Raw genomic sequence first — 19,332 nt, 5'->3', positions numbered from 1 at the left:
CGGGAATCGCGAGGCGTTTTTGCAACTCCAAGGGGGCAAGGGGGGTCTCCGTAAAATGGACGCGTAATACAAAAGCGCGCCCAAAAACGCCCCTTTCATAACCACTCCTCTTTCGAGTTAGTAGCTTCTTGAATTCCAAATGCGGCGAACGTATTTGAAATTGGAACGCGCGACGTTCGATTTTTGAAATTTGAATTTTTGAGTGTCTTTTTTGTTGCGTTTTGTTTTTCCTATTTTTAAAGATGATATTAGGTTTCGTATAATGTACCCGAATGATAAAAATGGACAGTTGAAATTGAATCCGTTCGTGAATCAGAAATTGGACCACAATATGTTGAAAACTATACAGAACTTGTGTTACAAGTCAAATGCCCCTTTTAATATGACTTCGCCCTTCCTAGTGGACAATATCTTGCACCATCAGAAAGTGAACTTGCACAACCAATATCTGAACCAGCAAATAGAAAATTACGTAATGCAACGTAACTACGAGCGCTCGAGAGAGACCTCTCCAGATTTGGAAAAACCCGACGAAGAGCATAAACTAGAAAACGATAACGATTCCAAAACGGACGATGAGGAATTTTCAAAAACAGAACAGTATTACGACTATAAGAATGACGAGAAGGTGTTAAATATTCCAAATTTGACGCGCCGCTGCCAGAATTGTAACGGTTTCGAATGTTTACCGTTCGCTTGTAAAAAATCGGGTATTACTAGACTTGAGGAGCTTGAAAAGAGGTTTAATATGAGTTATCAGGACGCCTCAGATGAGGACGGGAAAGAGAAGGCGTATACGGATGATTTAGTAAGGTGTGAGGAGATGGAAAAGAAGCCTATGCTTAAATTTAGTGTTAGTGCCATTTTGGGGGACCGGGAGGAGGGTGGGGCGAAAAATAGTGTTAATGGTAAGTTTTTTTTTATTTTGTAACCCTAATTACTAAGAATTTTAAAGTAAAAAGTTAAACCAAAATAGCAAATACCTATCTCAATCTCTTTCGCTATCTACAAACATTTTTAAGTGGCGCGAACAGTTTTTTTTTGTAAATTCTTATTGGATTGTATCTACTATCTAATTGGAAATAAATTAAAAAAGAAACAGACTGGCTGAAAATAGGTACATATAGCCTTCTAAAAGGTTTCACTACAAATAAATAAAATGACAATACGGTATTTGAATGTATTTAAAATAAATTATTTTACAACATGCAAGAAATAAAGCACCAGAAAATGATTAGAGAAATGTAGAGAGCACAGCAGTAATTTTTAGATACAATTTCTATTTTAAAACCCGTATAAAACTATAATTTGATCATGACGTCACATGCTAGTGTTTCATATAAATTCCATAGTAGCAAATCGTTTAGACAGTTCGAAAAAGAAACTGATTTGACTTGACTAGAATTTAACCTAATTTAGACCAGACTTATCACTCCTCGTAAATATAACAAATCACCACCAAAAGTACAAATTTCGACACGTGTTTTGCCTCTACGGCTTCTACGAGGCATCATATTATTGAAAATAAGGGTTGACAAAAATACGTAGGTACCCTAAATTGGCTTTAGTATGTAAGTACTAGGACTATAGGTACCTATAAATAACCGCTTTAACTATAAGTACCTCGTTTTTTTAACATTAGAAATAATTTATCTTGACGCACTTTATTTATTGAAAAACACTTTTAAAAATATGAATATATTATAGAATAGGGTATTCTCTTACTAGTCAAATCAGCTTCTTTTTTAGAACTGTCAAAACGATTTGCTAATATGGAATTTATATAAAACATTACATCGTGACGTCACGGTGAACTCACCTACTTTTTATATTTCTATTCGATTTATTAAATAGGACTTAAAGGAAAATAACGGTACCTAATAGGGAATATTACGCGAAACTCTGCGTAGGGGGCCCCACTCCCACAATAAGTCACACTCTTAAGGGTCAAGAGTAGAAATTTTGTTTGCTGACCTCTCTATCACTCTTGCATATTCGAGCGATAAAGAGGCAGATAGCTGAGTTTCGATTTCCCGGTAGGCCATGTCATTTGATTGTCTGTGAAAACTTGTCACAAAACAGGTAGAGTATGTATAAGTTACTCTATGGTTTACGTTGGGTGCTAAGTGCTGCACTCTGGCGTAATACTCCCTATACCCTATTGCATTGGTAACGGGGTTTGGTTTGAGTTAATCAATGGCGAAGGGGCTGAAAAAGCCTGCAGCCCTTAAAGGGTAAAGAGTTGCTCTCACCAGTATGTTTGAGCACCCCTGGCTGAACACCTATAGAATAGGATACCTACTATAGTTCGTTTTTTTAGCATGTCTTTTAATTGAAAAACGCTTTTTAAAAATCAGTAACTATTACTTATGAAAGCTGAAGAATATAAATGATCGTATTAGATTCATAATAAAAAAATATCGTTTATTAAAAAAAAAGATAAAATAACATAACTAGCTCAGTGGTCCCACACTAGGCTAGGCCTGTGTCGTGGTGACCGCTCTACAGAATTGCTAAAAACATAAAATTTAGGGGTATCCTCTAAAACTAGACTTTTCTTTTACATCATGAAAAACTATGCTAAAAGAAGTACATGCGAAACTAAGACATGCTAACTAATACAATTTTTATTTATATTATATTTACAACTTCAACTGAGTACAACATAAACGTGGTGTGTGTCATGTGTGAGTATGATGTGTAGTGTTTGTGTCTGTTGTGATTGAGTAGGTACATGTATGAGCGAGCCTGGAAGATGTAATTATATCATTTGTAGAATTTAGACAACTCGTTTCACTATTTGCTCAGAGACTGAAAACCGGGTGAAAAGTTTTCTCTTTGCTTCGGGCAGGGATGCGTTCTTAATGTCACAATATTTAGTGACCACATTGTATATGTATGGATGGAGGTGACTGGGGAAACGTTTTGCAAAAATGGTATTTGTGCTAGGAACTGGAATTTTGTACACTCTTCTGGTTAACAGGTATGCAAAGTTTTGGGAAGCCATGGTGCTACGATGTACCATGAGAGTAACCCTTTGAAACATAAGTTGCCGAACTGACAATACCTTCCACTCTTTATACAGAGAAGCAGTAGGAAATTGCCGAGGCTTTCTGAGCATTACTTTTAAGATAAAACGTTGAGCTCTTTCTAATGTTATAAGGTATGAGCTAGCAGCTCCTCCCCAAACTGTAATACAGTACGCGACCACTGGTTGGCAAATGGCTGTGTACACTAGTTTAAGTATAGCGTTTCTGAGTAGTTTCATAATGTAAATTAACTTTCTAACCCTAGCGGACACGGAATTTATATGGGCTTTAAAATTAAGTTTTTCGTCAAGGGGTAATGCCTAAATATTTTATTGTGCGGGGGCATTTCACGAGAATGTCGCTTACGTAACGCTTTCGCCTTGTATGGCAGCTACCTTAATCAAATCCCTAAAGTTCTAGATTATAGGTACTGCCAATTTCTTAGCCAAGTCGTGAAATATTAACAGACCCAATATAGCTTACTCAGCATTTTCAGAAGTATTAGAATAATGTCGTTACGTAAGCGACATTCTCGTGGAATGCCCCTGCGGCAGTTGAGGAGTGTCTTTTCAAAAGGGTTTATTTTTTCTGGGAATCTATTTCCAAATTGGACCTTAAGTTTTCTTGAGCAAGGTTCTCTCTAGAAGTACCGCTAAGAAAAAAATAAACCCTTTTGAAAAGACACTCCTCAGTTAATGACACTATTATTATTCGTACTCCGCGGTAATTGTTACATATTTGCCATTATTTATTTTTAAAACGTGTTTTTCAATAAAAAGACACGTCAAGGCTGTTTACCTTATTTCTAATGCTGAAAAAACTAACTACTTATAGTCAAATCAGTTTCTTTTTTCGAACTGTCATAACGATTTTGCTACTATGGAATTTACATGAAACACTAGCATGTGACGTCACAATCAAACTACCTACTCTTTATAGTTTTATACGGGTTTTAAAAAAGATATTGTGTCTAAAAATAACTGCTGTCTACGCTTCTCTATTAATATTCTGGTGCTTTATTTCATGCATGGTGTAAAATAATTTGTTTTAAATACAGTCAAATACCCTATAAAGAATAGAGATGTTACGAATATTCGGCAACTATTCGGTATTCGGCCTATTCGGCCACTTTGCCGAATATTAAATTATAATTAATATCAATACAATTATTTTAGAATAACAATAATAACACCGATAAATTGCTGTGATACGAGTAATTAAGCTTAAGACGATTGACATATTTGTACATTAAATAACACCACTCCGAAGTATTTGTTGTTAATAGGCCTAGTTTAATACATATTATAAAAGAAAGTGTTTGTTGCTAGGCCTATAAGCTGTAGTGCATTATTTTCCATCGTATTTTCTCGGAAACGTTTATATTTGTCATGCTACTTCAGTCAACCTCAGTACTTTTGTACCGAGACTGACTGAAATAGCAAGACACGTCGTACGTTTCCTTGGAAATACGATGGAAAATAATTATGTACTTCTTCTGTACTTGAATAAAGAATATTTTGAATCTTAAATCCAACGCGGTGCGACGGGCGAAACGAAAAATAAGAAAAACAACCGTCGGCGTTTCCTGTTCCGCCGGAAGCAATCGCCACATTTTTCGATATTTGAGAATAGGGGAAGTCCCAGGTCAAATTAGTTACTGTTTAAAAGTCTCTTTTGGTTTTTTTACTGTATTTTTATCACTTAAATGCTAAACTTACAAAAAATGTACAAACATTTTACGTGACATATAAAAATTAATTGGCGGTCCTTAATGAAACATTTTTCATCACACTTGCTCGAAAAAGGTCTTATTTTAATGCAGGTGTACTGAAACCCTTCAGGTTAAAGGCCTATATTGTTTTCGCGGGAGTTAAAAAAACTACAAATCTCGCTTACCCCTCCCCCCCCCCCCCTCGTTTCACAATACTATTGGACATCTGACACGTTTAGCCTCTTGCTGCTGACTCTACCTATAGACAAAAGGCTGTAAAATCAAGTTATCACAGCATAGCACAATATGTCCTTCCAATAAAACATTAATCGCCATTTTCCTCCAATAACATCTTTATTAATAAAGATATATCCAACATCAATAATAAAATACTAAGAGCCAAGAAAAGACATATTAATTCCGTTCGGACACCCTCCACCCTCCGTCTCTCTCGCACTCCTGTGAAGCTGTATTAATCCGTCTCTCTCCAGCCCCTTGGCTTAAGTGTCGTAACAGATGTTGCCAGTTTTATTGAAAAAGTCGGCCATATTGCGCGTTTCTGTTAGTAAATTAAGATGTCGCTAGGGAGACGCCGTAATGGCGATAATGGTTAGTTCTCTTATTAACTTTTGGTTTTTATCTGGGCACAGATAAGATATTAGTGTTTTGTTATGGTCGGGCAGTTTAGTGCAGTAATTAACGCTCGTGTATTGTATTATGCCGGGGCCACACTAACGGGTAAAGGATGACTCACGTTAGACCGGGTCGTGTCTGGGTCGGAGCTTCCGGAGCTTACTTTTCTATGACAGATGACGGTGATCACGTGATGCTTTCCATAGAAAACGAAGCTCCGGAAGCTCCGACCCGAACACGGTCCGGTCTAACGTGAGTCATCTTTAACGCCGGGAAACTAACAACGTTAACAGTTCGCACTTCCTACAAACCCGAAGTTTGACAGCGATCTTATCTGTAGTCGTGCACGCAAAGGGACGTCAAGTTGTGCCAACCCTAATAATTGCTCGGAGCAATGCTGGCGGCCTAACCAAAATGACAATCGCTTTGTGACTCTCTATCACTCTTCCATATTAGTGTGACAGTGACATTTGCGTTTCGTTCGCTAAAAAAATCACGAAAGATCACGTTGGGGGAGGGGGGGTATAAGAAGACCTCATGTGCAGTATTTTTCTACAGTGAACGAAACTATGAAAAAATACCTACCACATCAAGATTAGATAGGTACTTTTTCTCGGTCTCGTTAAACAGAAATCTCACTCCGCACTTCAAAATAGCTCGCTATTATCTTATTTTACGAAATTTTGGAGCGCGTAACGTAAAATTAGGTCGAATGAAAAAAAATCGAAAAAATACACGTGTGGGGGGGAGGGGTAGCCAAAAACCTCACCAAATATCACCAAGGGGGAGGGGAGGGGGGGTTCAGAAAGTAGCCGAAAACACCTCGCGTGATTTGTGCATAACCCCTTTCACGTAAATATGTAGGTAATGAAAAGCTCAAGTTATATAAGTTTTATTGTAATAATTGTTTCCACAGACAATTTCATAAGAAACATATATCCATCCGCATAATGTTTTAAGAATACCCATTCGGGACTATGGGCGTGATCTCATGCAAAGCCACTCCTCACTCGACCCCCATGACTAGTGATGAGACCCTTATTCCCGGATTATCGGGAAAATTCCCGTGTTCTAACTAAAAAATCTGTAATATTATATTAACTTATTATTGTTATTAAACTTATTAATAATATTTTTATTTATAAGAATTATTGAATGACTTGTAAAATATACTTATTTTACAAATAAGGATCTGTATATTTGTTGATAGAAAAATTTTCAAAAAAATAATGATAAATTTGAACTCAATATTGTGTCTCTATAGTTTCGCTAAAAGTTTTAAGCCATAATGTATTGTTTGTCCGCATTTTCGTTAGTCATAATTTATTTGGTTCGAAACGCGTAACTTTTGAGGATTGCCATAAAAGAAACCTAACCTAATCTGCCTATAGGATAACCTTACGAAAATCCTGAAAAGTTAATGGTTTCAGTTTTAGGACTAATGATAATATGACAAACAATACATTATGAATTAAAACTTTATGTGAAACAAAGGAAAGGGCCCTTAATATTGCCTAGTTTTTCGGCTATGGAATCTATAATATGCTGAAGCCACACTAAAGAAAAGACAGCTGTTAAGCTGGTTTAGATCCTCTCAGTGAGTCGTATACAAAGTCTGGCAAATCAATCTAAGAAAAACGGGATGACACTACAGTGTTGCTACTTTTTAATTTCTACTCTTTTTTGTCAGACTATACTTCCAATGACAGATTCACGTAGGACACCCTTTGTAGTGTGGTATTAGAGAAAATTACCCGTCACGTACGTACATTCCCGCACGCGAATATTTCCTTGTCTTTCCCATCACTACCCATAACAATACGCCACCTGCATTCCACCATTTTCCTCAAACCTCCCTTTTATTTCACAAAAAGATTTCTCCAGAACGACATTTCCACTCTTTACGACTGGGAAAAAAATTCGTAATATAAAAATACCAACTTACAACGAACACTCTGCAAATACTCCACAGACCTTATTACCAAAAACTTACTGTCGATTTTCCTTTATCTAAGCATTTGACAACTGTAACACGATCCAATATTACACCTAATCGAGTCTTTTCCTTAATCTTATTGCTTAAGACTTAAGGTCGCGTTTCGGAGTGAATGTTCTTCGGCAATAGAAAACCCAAAGACCGTTGGAATCGGCTTAGATATTTGAATATTATCGCAATATGGCGTCGATGACATGTTAATATGGCTCGGGATCCGATATGCATAATTTTATAGTGCCAGTACGATTTTTGATTTTCTCGTTCATTTCGGTATGTTGGTACGTGACTTGTTTTCGGTGCGGAGTGTCGTGCCGGGAAAGTGTTTTGAATCTGTGGCAAGAATGGGAATTTGTGGAGCTTTGGACTCGCTTTTTCCGAGTTTTTTTTATGATAAGCGCTTGACACATCTTACTTAATGCGATATCATAAATCGTAAAGGTGTAACTGCGTTTAGTAAGCGAGCCTGCCGGCCTAGCCAAGGTGACAATCGCTATCGCTTCGACAGCGAAACGCTTTGTGTCTCTCTATCACTCTTCCATATTAGCGCGACAGTTGCGTTTCGATCGCTACGGAGCGTAAACGATTGGCATGTTGGCTACGCGGCCTGGGCTATAACCGCGAAAATCGAAGTTCGCAAATTGCGCTTTTTTCTCTGTCACTCTAATTACGCTTTCATTGGAGTAAAAGAGAAAGATCCCCGCAATTTGCGAAAACGGTTTTCGCAGTAGCCCCCCCGACTGCACTAAGTGCCAGTTGCCAGTTGCACCATCCGCATCCGCACTTGACAGACCGCGGCGGTTTACTATGAAACTTTCCATATAATAAAATTTAGCGAACTCTTTAACGATGACAAACAGTTTGGTGCAACCGACTCTAAATCACTATAATAGTTGGTCAAACCAATTTGTCAGCAAATAAAAACCAAAAGCACACTACTACTATACTCATCCTCTTCTTTTGGGTGCTAAAGTGTCATTCAACTTGTTAACTATGTAAACAAAAGTTACTAGTAAATTGACATTCAGTGTCAATTTTAGTATGGCAGTTTGTTTACATAGTTAGCAAGTTCTATTGAATGACACTTGAGTACTAGTGTACAAAGATAGTATGATTCTCTCTGTCTATGTTTGAAATGAGACAGTCCTTTGACAAACTTTAACTGGGAACACTTTCTAGGACAAATTAATTAAGTAAGGTGTATCAAGGCCTTTAATACAGAAACCTCATGTTAATGGCACCAAACTACTACCAACCTAACCGAACAACAGAAATAAGCATGCGTTAATACGGCAGTAATCCGCAGGTGTAACAACCGACGGTTTAGCGACCGCAACGCGCGCTGAATTTAAACGAGCGGCCGTTTCAGAGGCGAGGCGAGGATTTGCTTCAGTCTATACTCTATAGGGCCTTCCACACTCGTGCGTAAATCACAGCGCGAATGCTCAACGCGCTGCGATTCACACACATAGCCTGGAGGGGGCTTATAACCAATTTTATCTACACACATATCATAAACCCGTTATGATGCGTTCAATAACCGCAAATCACGGCCAGGTATCCGTGAAAATGTAATTATTGAGCAATAATAACGTCGATATTGATTTAATAATGTCATTAGAATTTCTTGGAGTTTAATTTGACCTCATTTCTATCAGTCCAGATGACGTTTTATTGAGCGCACTACCGCACCGCACCAAGGTCCCGGTGCGGTGCGGTAGTGTGTAACGGCTGTAGTATTGGTCTGATTGAGACGAATTCCCGTTAGCGATGTAAACGACAGGCGTGGAGTGTTCCAAATTCGAAATCTGAGGGCGACTCCATTTGCCGTCGGGCGATAGACGTGACCGTTTTTCTGGATGTTAAAAGATCGTTGGTTCGCGTTTTATTTGCTAGCTCTTCATATAAATAAATCTTTTATCATAAAATATTTAGGCCCTGCGTAACAGAGGCTCAGTATAATTTGCCAAACAAAGCTTTTTATAATTTAAAATTCAAATATTTATAATTTTAAATTCTCGTAATATCGTCATTTTAATTATGGCCAGCATAAGTTTCTGACATTTACAGGCCCCACGCTGTATACGTAAACAAGTATATCGCCCCAAAGGCCGGTGAATTTCAGAATTTAGAATTTAACACAACACCCGTCTTGCCTGTCAGAGGCACTCCCCACGTCATATATCAATTACTAAACAATAATCTGCTATTCGTAATTGTTTAAGACGAAAATGGACGACCGCCCCGAAACCGCCTTTTCATAAACGTAGTCCCCATTTTATATTAACACAACTAATAATTAAAAATATTCTTTAATGCACCACAGTTAAAACAAATTTAGAAACTTAAATATAAATACAAACTAAAAATATAAAAAATAACTACCTACTAACACCCGTCCCGGGCTGCCGACGCAAAGGTGCCCATCACACTCGCTGCGTTGCCGCTTTGGATTGCGATGGACAGCCTTTGCTCAACTAATTAGTTGAAGTCTATCAACCGTAATGTCAATTTTTTTAATAATCTACTAAAATAAGTAAAATTAATACCGCTGGGCAAAAAATATGCTGTCAATTTTTTTACTGCCTATTGTTGACAATTTTAACAAACGTTTGCATTAGGGTATTTGACTGTATTTTAAATAAATTATTTCACACCATGCATGAAATAAAGGATCAGATAATTATTATAAAAATATAGATAGCAGTTATTTTAAAACACAAGTTCTATTTAATAAATCGGATAGAAATATAAAAAGTAGGTGAGTTGACCGTGACGTCATTGTGTAAATGTTTCTTATTAGTTAGCAAATCGTTTTGACAGTTCTAAAAAAGAAACTGATTTGACTAGTAGGAGACCCTTTTGTGTATCAAAGCTAAACTAGAAAAATTTGAAGATAATACTTTTCGTTTTAGTTAAATCATTGTATTTAGTTTTTAATGACACTTTGTAAAACTGAAGTAAGAAAAATATTCCTAAAAATTTTTTGTCAACTTATTCAGCCACTATACCCTAATTACTCGCAGTTCAGGCCACACCCTGTAAGCGGCGCCCCTTCGGCCGGTTTTAGAATTTAACTCAACACCCGTCTTGGCTGTCACTTGCACGCCCGCGTTATATATCGTACGCCTTTGTCGCATTAATCACCGCTATATGTTTTTGAACGGCGATCGCGATCCGATGGCGGTTAAGAAACGATTTGCCTGCCGGCGCACGGTGTATATAGCGTATTGATTTAATTGCTGTGTCTTACGATTTCATTTGTGTTTGGATTAGTATAATACGATTTCAATCAAGTTCAATGTCCGTAATACATTCGCACATATACTCAAACCAATTTGTCAGTAAATAAGAACAAAATAAAACTATACTCATCCTTTTCTTTTGGGTGCTAGTACTAGCGTATGACAAAGATAGTATGATTCTCTGTCTATGTTTGAAATGACACAGTCCTTTGACAAACTATTTGAGTAGGTTGTAAACACGGTTTTTCTATTACGAAATGTATATCAAAATGAATCATTTTCTGATGAGATGATAAGACTGCCAATTTATAAAATACGTCCCTCAAAGGAATAAGTTCGCCTTTGTACTTCTTCCTAATTTATGTTATTTTTAATACCTATGTCTTTTTGTACAGTCAAGAGCTTACTACTACTAATACTACTACGTCCGAGCAAGGTGGCAAAGCAAAATAGGCTTTGTAATGTTTGTATTTTTTCTAAATAAAATACTTAGACTGCAAGGTTTTTTTTTTAATCGATAAATATGATAACTTAATAATTACCGAGAGGTACCAAGGATAATTTATCGATACACGCTCAGGAACGCGTGCCGTACAGCACTATTAGTTTCGCTATGTTGGCACTCGCGTTGCTTGACTCAATTTTGACGTTTGACGTGTGAGTGTGACTTATTATGCGTGTGTCACTAGACTTATGCTAAATTGATTTTATTGGGCAGTAAGAAGGTCCCGTCTCTTAAAACGTAGTGGTTAGAGTTAGAGTCAGGGCTATAACCGCGAAAATCGAAGTTCGCAAATTGCGGGCATTTTTCTCTGTCACTCTAATTACGCTTTCATTGGAGTAAAAGAGAAAGATCCCCGCAATTTGCGAAAAACGATTTTCGCGGTAGCCCCTCAGATCAAGACAAGTCTGCAACGATTTTGATATAATAGCACATCACGCAGTGCAAGTGTTATTTTAAACGTCAAACTTTTATGAAATTATTACGTATTAAACTGCGTGTGCTATCAAAATCGTTGCAGACTTATTTTGGTCCAACTCGTACCTGCCTATTCTGATATTCTCAAAGTCAAAGTCAAAGTCAAAATATACTTTATTCATGTAGGCCTAGCAACAAGCACTTATGAATCGTAACATACTTATAAATTATCTTAAGCTAATTATCAGAGCAATTTATTGATGTTATTATTCCATAAGAATATTGGATTATTATACAAATCAAATTAAACACAAATTAAATTAAATTAAGAATTTCACAAAAGGATCGTCAAACATGAAAAAAAAAATGTATCAAAAATACTAGTCTAGAATGTTTCTAGAATAAAATCTAAATGTCAAATAAATAAATAAAAACACAAAAGAAGTATGTACATCGGAATATCAATTTCCTCATCTCATCATTAATCAAATATACCTAAAAAAATAATCATTTCGAATAACAACTAATCCCACGTTGTTAAATCATTCATGTAGTCTTGTGTGGTATAATACGCTTTAGAAATAAGTTTACGCTTTACATAATTCTTAAATTTATTAATAGATAATTCAGTCTCTTTGCTTAATACTATTAAAAACACTGAATCGATACCTCGGAGCCAAATGACAAATGTCGAAGTTATAAAAATAACCAAATCTACTAGTTTTCGTCCACTTGATAGATTTGCAAATAATATATTTGATTTTTAATTTTCTACTTGCAAAATATAATTTTTATGTACCTAAATAGATATATTGTTTTGACATTAAGGATTGCAATAAGTACAAATTTGTGCACTAATGTAGGTTTATATTCAAATTTCGTCAAGTGGACGAAAACTAGAGATGGACGAAAACTAGCACAATGACCCTATCAAATGCGTGAAATCAAATCAAAAACCCGGCAATAAAGCGAACTTTTCTAATATAAAAACTCACTATTAAAAATCATAATTCCATCTTCCCGGGCTCGGGGGCGTTACCCCGGAACTCTTAACGACTCCCCCTAATTGTTTTAAGTGTTTTATCCCCGGGGTGCGATTAATATATTCTTAAGAATTGAGAAGTCATGTGGGGAGCTATGGGAGCTATGGGGAATGGCGGTGTGATTCGGTTTTGTAGGCATACATCAACATATTGCGTTTAAGAAATGGTTATTATTTTTCAGATTCAGGTATGTTTGGTTACGTAAAAAAAAACTTATAAAAAAAAATCACAGGCATTAGGTAAGTACTCTATTTGAAATGGACTGCTTTCTTTTGTCTTATATTTTATAGTTTGGCAAGCCATTTCCGTCAGTAGCAAAAGACGGGAAATTTAAAAAATGTAGGCGCGAAGGGTGGTCATCTAATAGAAAATTTGAATTTCGCGCCTTTTTATACTGACAAAGTAGGTTTGCCAGAGTATATTGTACTTAGATATACTTGGTCAACTAGATCTTGACAGTAGAAAAAGGCGGCAAATTTGAAAAATGTAGGCGCGAAGGGATATCGAAATGGATGGAGGATGGATGGATGGATGGATGGATGGATGGATGGATGGATTGCGATTAAATGATTATGATTATCGTCCCATAGAAAATTTGAATTTCGCGCCTTTTTTTACTGACAAGATTTGGTTGACCAGCTATATCTAGACAATATTCCTTATTGGAATCTCACATAAAATATGTTTCACACGAAGACTTTTTTGTATAAAAGATAAAATATATGTGCGACTGTCCTTTTTATCACGGTAGGCGTGAACATACCATTTATTGCCGTCTATTTTAACAATCCCACAGTTAATAAAACATAATAAAATATTGCTAATATTATTTTAATATAATCCCTTAACAAAGTGGGGTAAGTAAAAAACACATAAAAACGGCATTGTGCCGGGATCAACATAACTCCCATTTTTAACATTATCTGTGGCCGGATTATCTATTGTTGTGGCCCCATTGTAAAAGAAGCAAGTAAGGATTTCGTGTTTTTGTTTTCTCAAGTGTTCGATCTAATGTGTGCGTATTTATTAAAAATGCACTTGGGTCTTTTGTGGGTTTATTTTGCGTGTTTTTGTGATAGCCCTAAGAGAAGCGTACCTACTTATTAATTTTTCTATCAAATATTTTCTTGTAATAAAATTCCAGCATCTTCGGCATTTAGTTGCAAGCGCCATTATTAATTTATTTCTAGATTTGATTCTTTATTTGTCCAACGTAACTCTGCGCCGAATTTGAAAGAAAAAAGTGTGATTAAAAACATCATATTTTTATTAAAATTTGGTATTTATGATGACATACCACACTTTGTCATAGAAAAGTGTTGCAGTCTTACAATTCCTCAAAAATTAACATAAATAGGTAATGCTTGTCAAAGGACTGTCTCATTTCAAACATAGACACAGAGAATCATACTATCGTTATCGTTGTCTTACACTAGTACTAGCACCCAAAAGAAAAGGATGAGTATAGTTTTTTTTGTTCTTATTTACTGACAATTTGGTTTGACCAACTATTATCACTTGTTTTTAGCCGTGACTTTCGTGACATTCCCTACTGATATTCGTCGCTCTTATGCCTCTTATTGAAAAATTCTACAGTTATAAAAACATAAGCAGAGTAAAAAAAAGATTCAAACCATTTTGTCGAACTTCATTGAAAAACACCTCCAACTCCACAAGTACCAACATAACCAACTCCCAATGAACGGTCCCCCGAATCAATTACTCTCTCGCCCGGCGCGCAAAAATTGGCGCGAAACCAATAACGAACTTAATTAAATTGCGCTAGTCTGTGGCGACATCGAGAGTTACTTCAACAAGCTCGTATTACGGCCTGATGGTTGGGCGGATTTGAACTTTAACGTAGTGCTGTAAGGTTGTGTTTGGTTATGGAGTTGTTTTGAGACCGGAGATTATTGAAGCGATGCTCCCTTGAGTCGCGTTGTGATAATTTAACTTAAATGGTATTTAACTTATAGTATTGGGCCCAAAAGTTTAGATTACTTACCTATGTTACCTACCTACTACCTTTCGACGACCGGTCTGGCCTAGTGGGTAGTGACCCTGCCTGTGAAGCCGCGGTCCTGGGTTCGAATCCCAGTAAGGGCATTTATTTGTGCGATGAGCACAGATATTTGTTCCTGAGTTATGGTTGTTTTCTATGTATTTAAGTATTTGTATATTATATATATCGTTGTCCGAGTACCCACAACACAAGCTTTTTTGAGCTTACCGTGGGGCTTAGTCAATTTGTGTAATAATGTCCTATAATATTTATTTATTATTTATTATATTTATGTAATAGAACATTTTTTGCTACGAGCCACCATTTAAGAGATATTTACGAAAAACTATAAATGGACCTTAACCACCTTCCCATAGAAAATTTAAATTTACGCGTTTTTCTACTGACAAAGTGGGTTTGCCAGAGTATATTAAATATTTAGCTGGAAACGGCAAAATACTCAAAAATAAAGCCAACACCCCACACACACCCACACACGGCCCAAAACGAAGCTCGTGTGAATGAAAATGCAGATAATTCGAGGCTAATTCCGGGTCGCGGTCGCGCGTGCCGCTGACGTTATTATGTTTGTACACTACATTATTTCATAATAACGAAGAACGACGCTCATTTTTACATTTTGGTTATTTTTACAAAAGTAGACAATAATCAAAAAAATCCCTAAAAAATTGCTCGCGTAATTAATGTACGACACCCCCTTATGAAAACATTGATAGAGTTAGACTAAGAAAAGTGAAAAGATATTAGTGGAATCCAGACGAGACAATTTTTCGCCAATCTGATGAAATTGTCCGATCGAATCAGGCCCGATCGACGCAAACGCCAATTTGATTCCCCGATCAAATCAGCAGGTGCAGACACAAAAATGCCAATTTTCGAAGTTAGTATCTATGGAATGCAAATTGGTGATTAAATTTGTGTACGTGTGGACGCTAGATGAGATTGGCGCCAATTATTTTCCTGATGTCATCCGGCGGACTGATAAATTAATTAGTGGGCCCCTTAACTCTAGTGGCGCTATCATACTTTGTCACCTCAAAGTCTTCTCAGTTTAACACATTCAGTGCCGAAAACCCAACTATCGGGTATTTTATGATTTCGTTTCCAGGCCGGACGATCCGATAGTCGGGATCGTGGTACAGTCAGCAGCAGAAGTTGCTAAGCGGGCCAGGTGTTCAAAATGATCTTGACGCGACTTTATTGTTCAGAGAATAAGAGCGTGTCAAGGTAATTTTGAGCATCTCGCCCGCGTAGCAACTTCTGCTGCTGACTGTATGATACTACACCTTTATTTATATGCAGAAATTTTTATGGTCTGGCGCGGATGTCTTGTTTGGCTGGGTGGCAATGAATGTGTTAAGAGATTGTTACACCTTCCTGAATTTTGTTACTAACAAGAGGGATACCGCAATAAGTAACAACCTCTTTCTTCTTCCTCGCGTTGTCCCAGAATTTTGGCCACGGCTCATTGGAGCCTGGGGTTCGCTTGGCAACTAATCCCAGTAATTGGCGTAGGCACTAGTTTTTACGAAAGCGACTGCCATCTGACCTTCCAACCCAGAGAGTAAACTAGGCCTTATTGGGATTAGTCCGGTTTCCTCACGATGTTTTCCTTCACCGAAAAGCGACTGGTAAATATCAAATAATATTTCGTACATAAGTTCTAAAAAACTCATTGGTACGAGCCGGGGTTTGAACCCGGGACCTCCGGATTGAAAGTCGCACGTTCTTACCGCTAGGCCACCAGCGCTTAAATGTTTTTTTTTCCACAGACTACCGGCAACCAATGATGGCGCCGTGGCCCATCGCGAAGCCCATCGCCAGCCGACCAATCCCCGTCCAGCACCAGCACTTACAGCATCTCCTGGCACACTGCCACCATCCCTACTTAGCTGGTGAGTGTACCTTATATTGGACAACAGGCAACCAATGGTTCCCAGCACTTACAGCAACTATTAATGGCACACTGCCACCACCCATTGCACCACCCATACTTAGTTGGTGAGTGTACCTTATATTGGACAACAGGCCACCAATGGTTCCCAGCCCTTACAGTAAGTATTATCTTCTAGCAAATCTAGCAAATTACCACCACCCCGACTTAGCTGGTGAGTGTAGGTACCTTATATTGGACAACCGCTGGTGAGTGTACCATATATTGGACAACAGGCAACCAATGGTTCCCAGCACTTACAGCAACTACTTGCACACTGGTGCTACTTAGTTGGTGAGTGTACCTTATATTGTACAATAGGCAACCAGTAGCAACCAATAGGCAACTAGTGAGCGTCCCATCTGTTAGATAACCGGCACTTCTATCATCATCATCACTTTTTAGCTAGTAAGTTATCCTCCTCTATTATAGTTTGGCACAGGACTGTCTCATTTCAAACATAGCCGGAGAGAATCATACTGTCTTTGTCTTAAACTAGTACTAGCACCCAAAAGAAAGAGTCGAGTATAGAGTCTTCCTGGTTCTTACTGACGGACAAGTTGTGTTTCCCAGACTATAGTGTATAACCCACTTTTTCTTCGTCCACATCTTCCTCTTCTCGTGAATCTTTTGACAGACAAGCGGAAATACCTAACTACCTCTACCTATGTCACCCGAAACTGTCAACATGTCTCAAAATGTCATATAACCTTAAAAAATCAAAATAAATACAATTATAACACAAATAAACCCGTGTTTTTTATACCAAGATCAATACAACAAAAAAGGCAATAACTTTTATTGATCTTCCAATATTTTTATTGCATTACAATACAATACAATACAATGCTAGGTTATAAACACGCTTGCGTTTGCAAAAAACGCCTTTGAAAAGAACCGTTGTCCATTTTGCCACCGTTTAATGTTAGAGTCTGTGCGGAAAGAGAAGAGTCGTGGAATGTATGGGGCCCAATACATTCCACGACTCTTCTCTTTCCGAACAGACTATATTGGATTAACATAAAAAGTAAACTGTGGTCTATGGCCAAAAAAAACTACTAGAGACCAATTGTCAAGTTTCAATAGTTATTCTATTATAGTTATTCTAAAATGAGCGTTTATATTGCGTAATTTAAAAATATAAAGATTATGTATTTAATTTCCTTCATCTAATATTTTTCTCTCTGATATTATATTAGTGATATAGTATTATTTACTACCGATGTTAAAAAGTGTAATGCCCATGGCACACTAGAAGAAAGTTATCTACACCTGGTTGCTTTTGAGTATCTCGCTACGCTTAAGATTCTAAATTATATTCTCTAATATTAAACACTATTCATCTTAAATATTAGCAAGGCACCAAAATCAACTTTTTTCTATTCTTGCGGAATGAATGAATACCTATCAAAGGAGGTTCTAAATTTCTAATGTTGTAATTGTGGCAAATGTGGTCACAGTAAAACAGAATAGTGTGTCATATTTTTAGTTTCCTGACTCAGTATTATAATTAAAATAAATGTAATGAACTCGAAATGTATATTCAAATACAACTTTATAACCCCCAAATGCCAATGTTTGCTTTAAAGATAAACTAAACGTATGTTTATGTATCAAATTGGGCAAATAATGCCCCTTTGTTGCGACAACAATGGCGAATAGAAAAGAATAGCTTTTTTAAACCGCTACGAGGTGGTCTTTTTAAATGTATCGCAAAAAGAGGGTTAACGCTATCTGTCTGTTAGCTTGTGCTGACGTATCTCCAAAAAATGTTTACTATCCAAAATGTGTATCTTATCTTATCTTATTATTTTCGGGGGCCCTTACGGATACACTTCGACCCATAGGGATCTTTTGTGCAATTACCCCCTGGAGAAGATCCGTCAGCTACTCAAGAGCTTTTCCCACCATATCCATGTGTCGGATGATGGAGCTCATGGGTAGCGTTTTAAAGTCCTTTGGTTCCAGATATCCTGCTCCAAAGTCCTTCATTCTTTGTCTGGCGAGGGCGTGACATTCACACATTAAGTGTTTCACTGTCTCTTCCTCTTCGCCACACATACGACAATCGGTGTTGTCAGAATGTCCCATCTTGGTCAGAATTCCCTTGACCCCGTAATGACCAGTGAACACCCCCGTTATGATTTGGAGTTGTCTTTTGCTAAGTTTCCAAAGCTTTTTGCTCCAGCCGGAGTCTACTCCTTGCATGAAGAGCTTTGCATGCTTTAGACCCGTCAGACTGTTCCATTCTTCCTGATGTTTGGTCTTGGCATGGTCTTTAATAGCCGTTGTGATGGTTCCCTGTGAGAGCCCCACGAATGGTTCCGGACCTATAAAGTTGCTTTCAGATCCGGTTCTGGCAAGTTCATCTGCATTTTCATTGCCTATGAATCCCTCGTGCCCTGGGATCCATACCAGTTGCACTCTGTTTTGCCTTCCAAGCTGGTTCAGAGCTTGGACGCCATTATATACCAGTCTAGAGTCCACTCTGTGCGATTCAAGCGCTTTGAGTGCCGCCTGACTGTCGCTGAGTATATAGATATTCTTCCCTTGGGTTTGCCTAACTATATTCTCATGCACGCAGGCAATTATAGCGAAAGTCTCAGCTTGGAAGACAGTGGCGTAATTGCCCATGCTTATACTACTACTAAAGTCATTTGCATAAATGCCTGCTCCCGTACCAGATTCTGTCTTAGACCCATCTGTGTACCATATGATGTCGTTTTCATCAGGGATTGGTGCTTCAAGACCTTCGGTCCATTCTGCCCTTGTTGGAATTTTAACGTTAAAATTCTTATGGAAT

At 37.5% G+C, this 19,332-nt stretch overlaps 1 protein-coding gene across 1 annotated transcript in view; it reads left to right on the top strand.

The window, feature by feature from the left end:
• The first annotated feature begins 239 nt into the window (after positions 1-239).
• The window catches only part of LOC134660530 (homeobox protein DBX1), a 52,621-nt gene continuing 33,528 nt past the window's right edge, over positions 240-19,332 (top strand). The window contains exons 1-2 of the mRNA XM_063516305.1: positions 240-908; positions 16,369-16,491. Of these exons, the coding sequence (XP_063372375.1) occupies positions 263-908; positions 16,369-16,491 (769 nt within the window). The 5' untranslated portion in view covers positions 240-262. The remainder of the gene's footprint in view (positions 909-16,368; positions 16,492-19,332) is intronic.

Source organism: Cydia amplana, chromosome 27 (assembly GCF_948474715.1).
Source record: "Cydia amplana chromosome 27, ilCydAmpl1.1, whole genome shotgun sequence".
Lineage (NCBI taxonomy): Eukaryota > Metazoa > Arthropoda > Insecta > Lepidoptera > Tortricidae > Cydia > Cydia amplana.
This window is presented reverse-complemented; position numbering and strand designations above follow the sequence as displayed.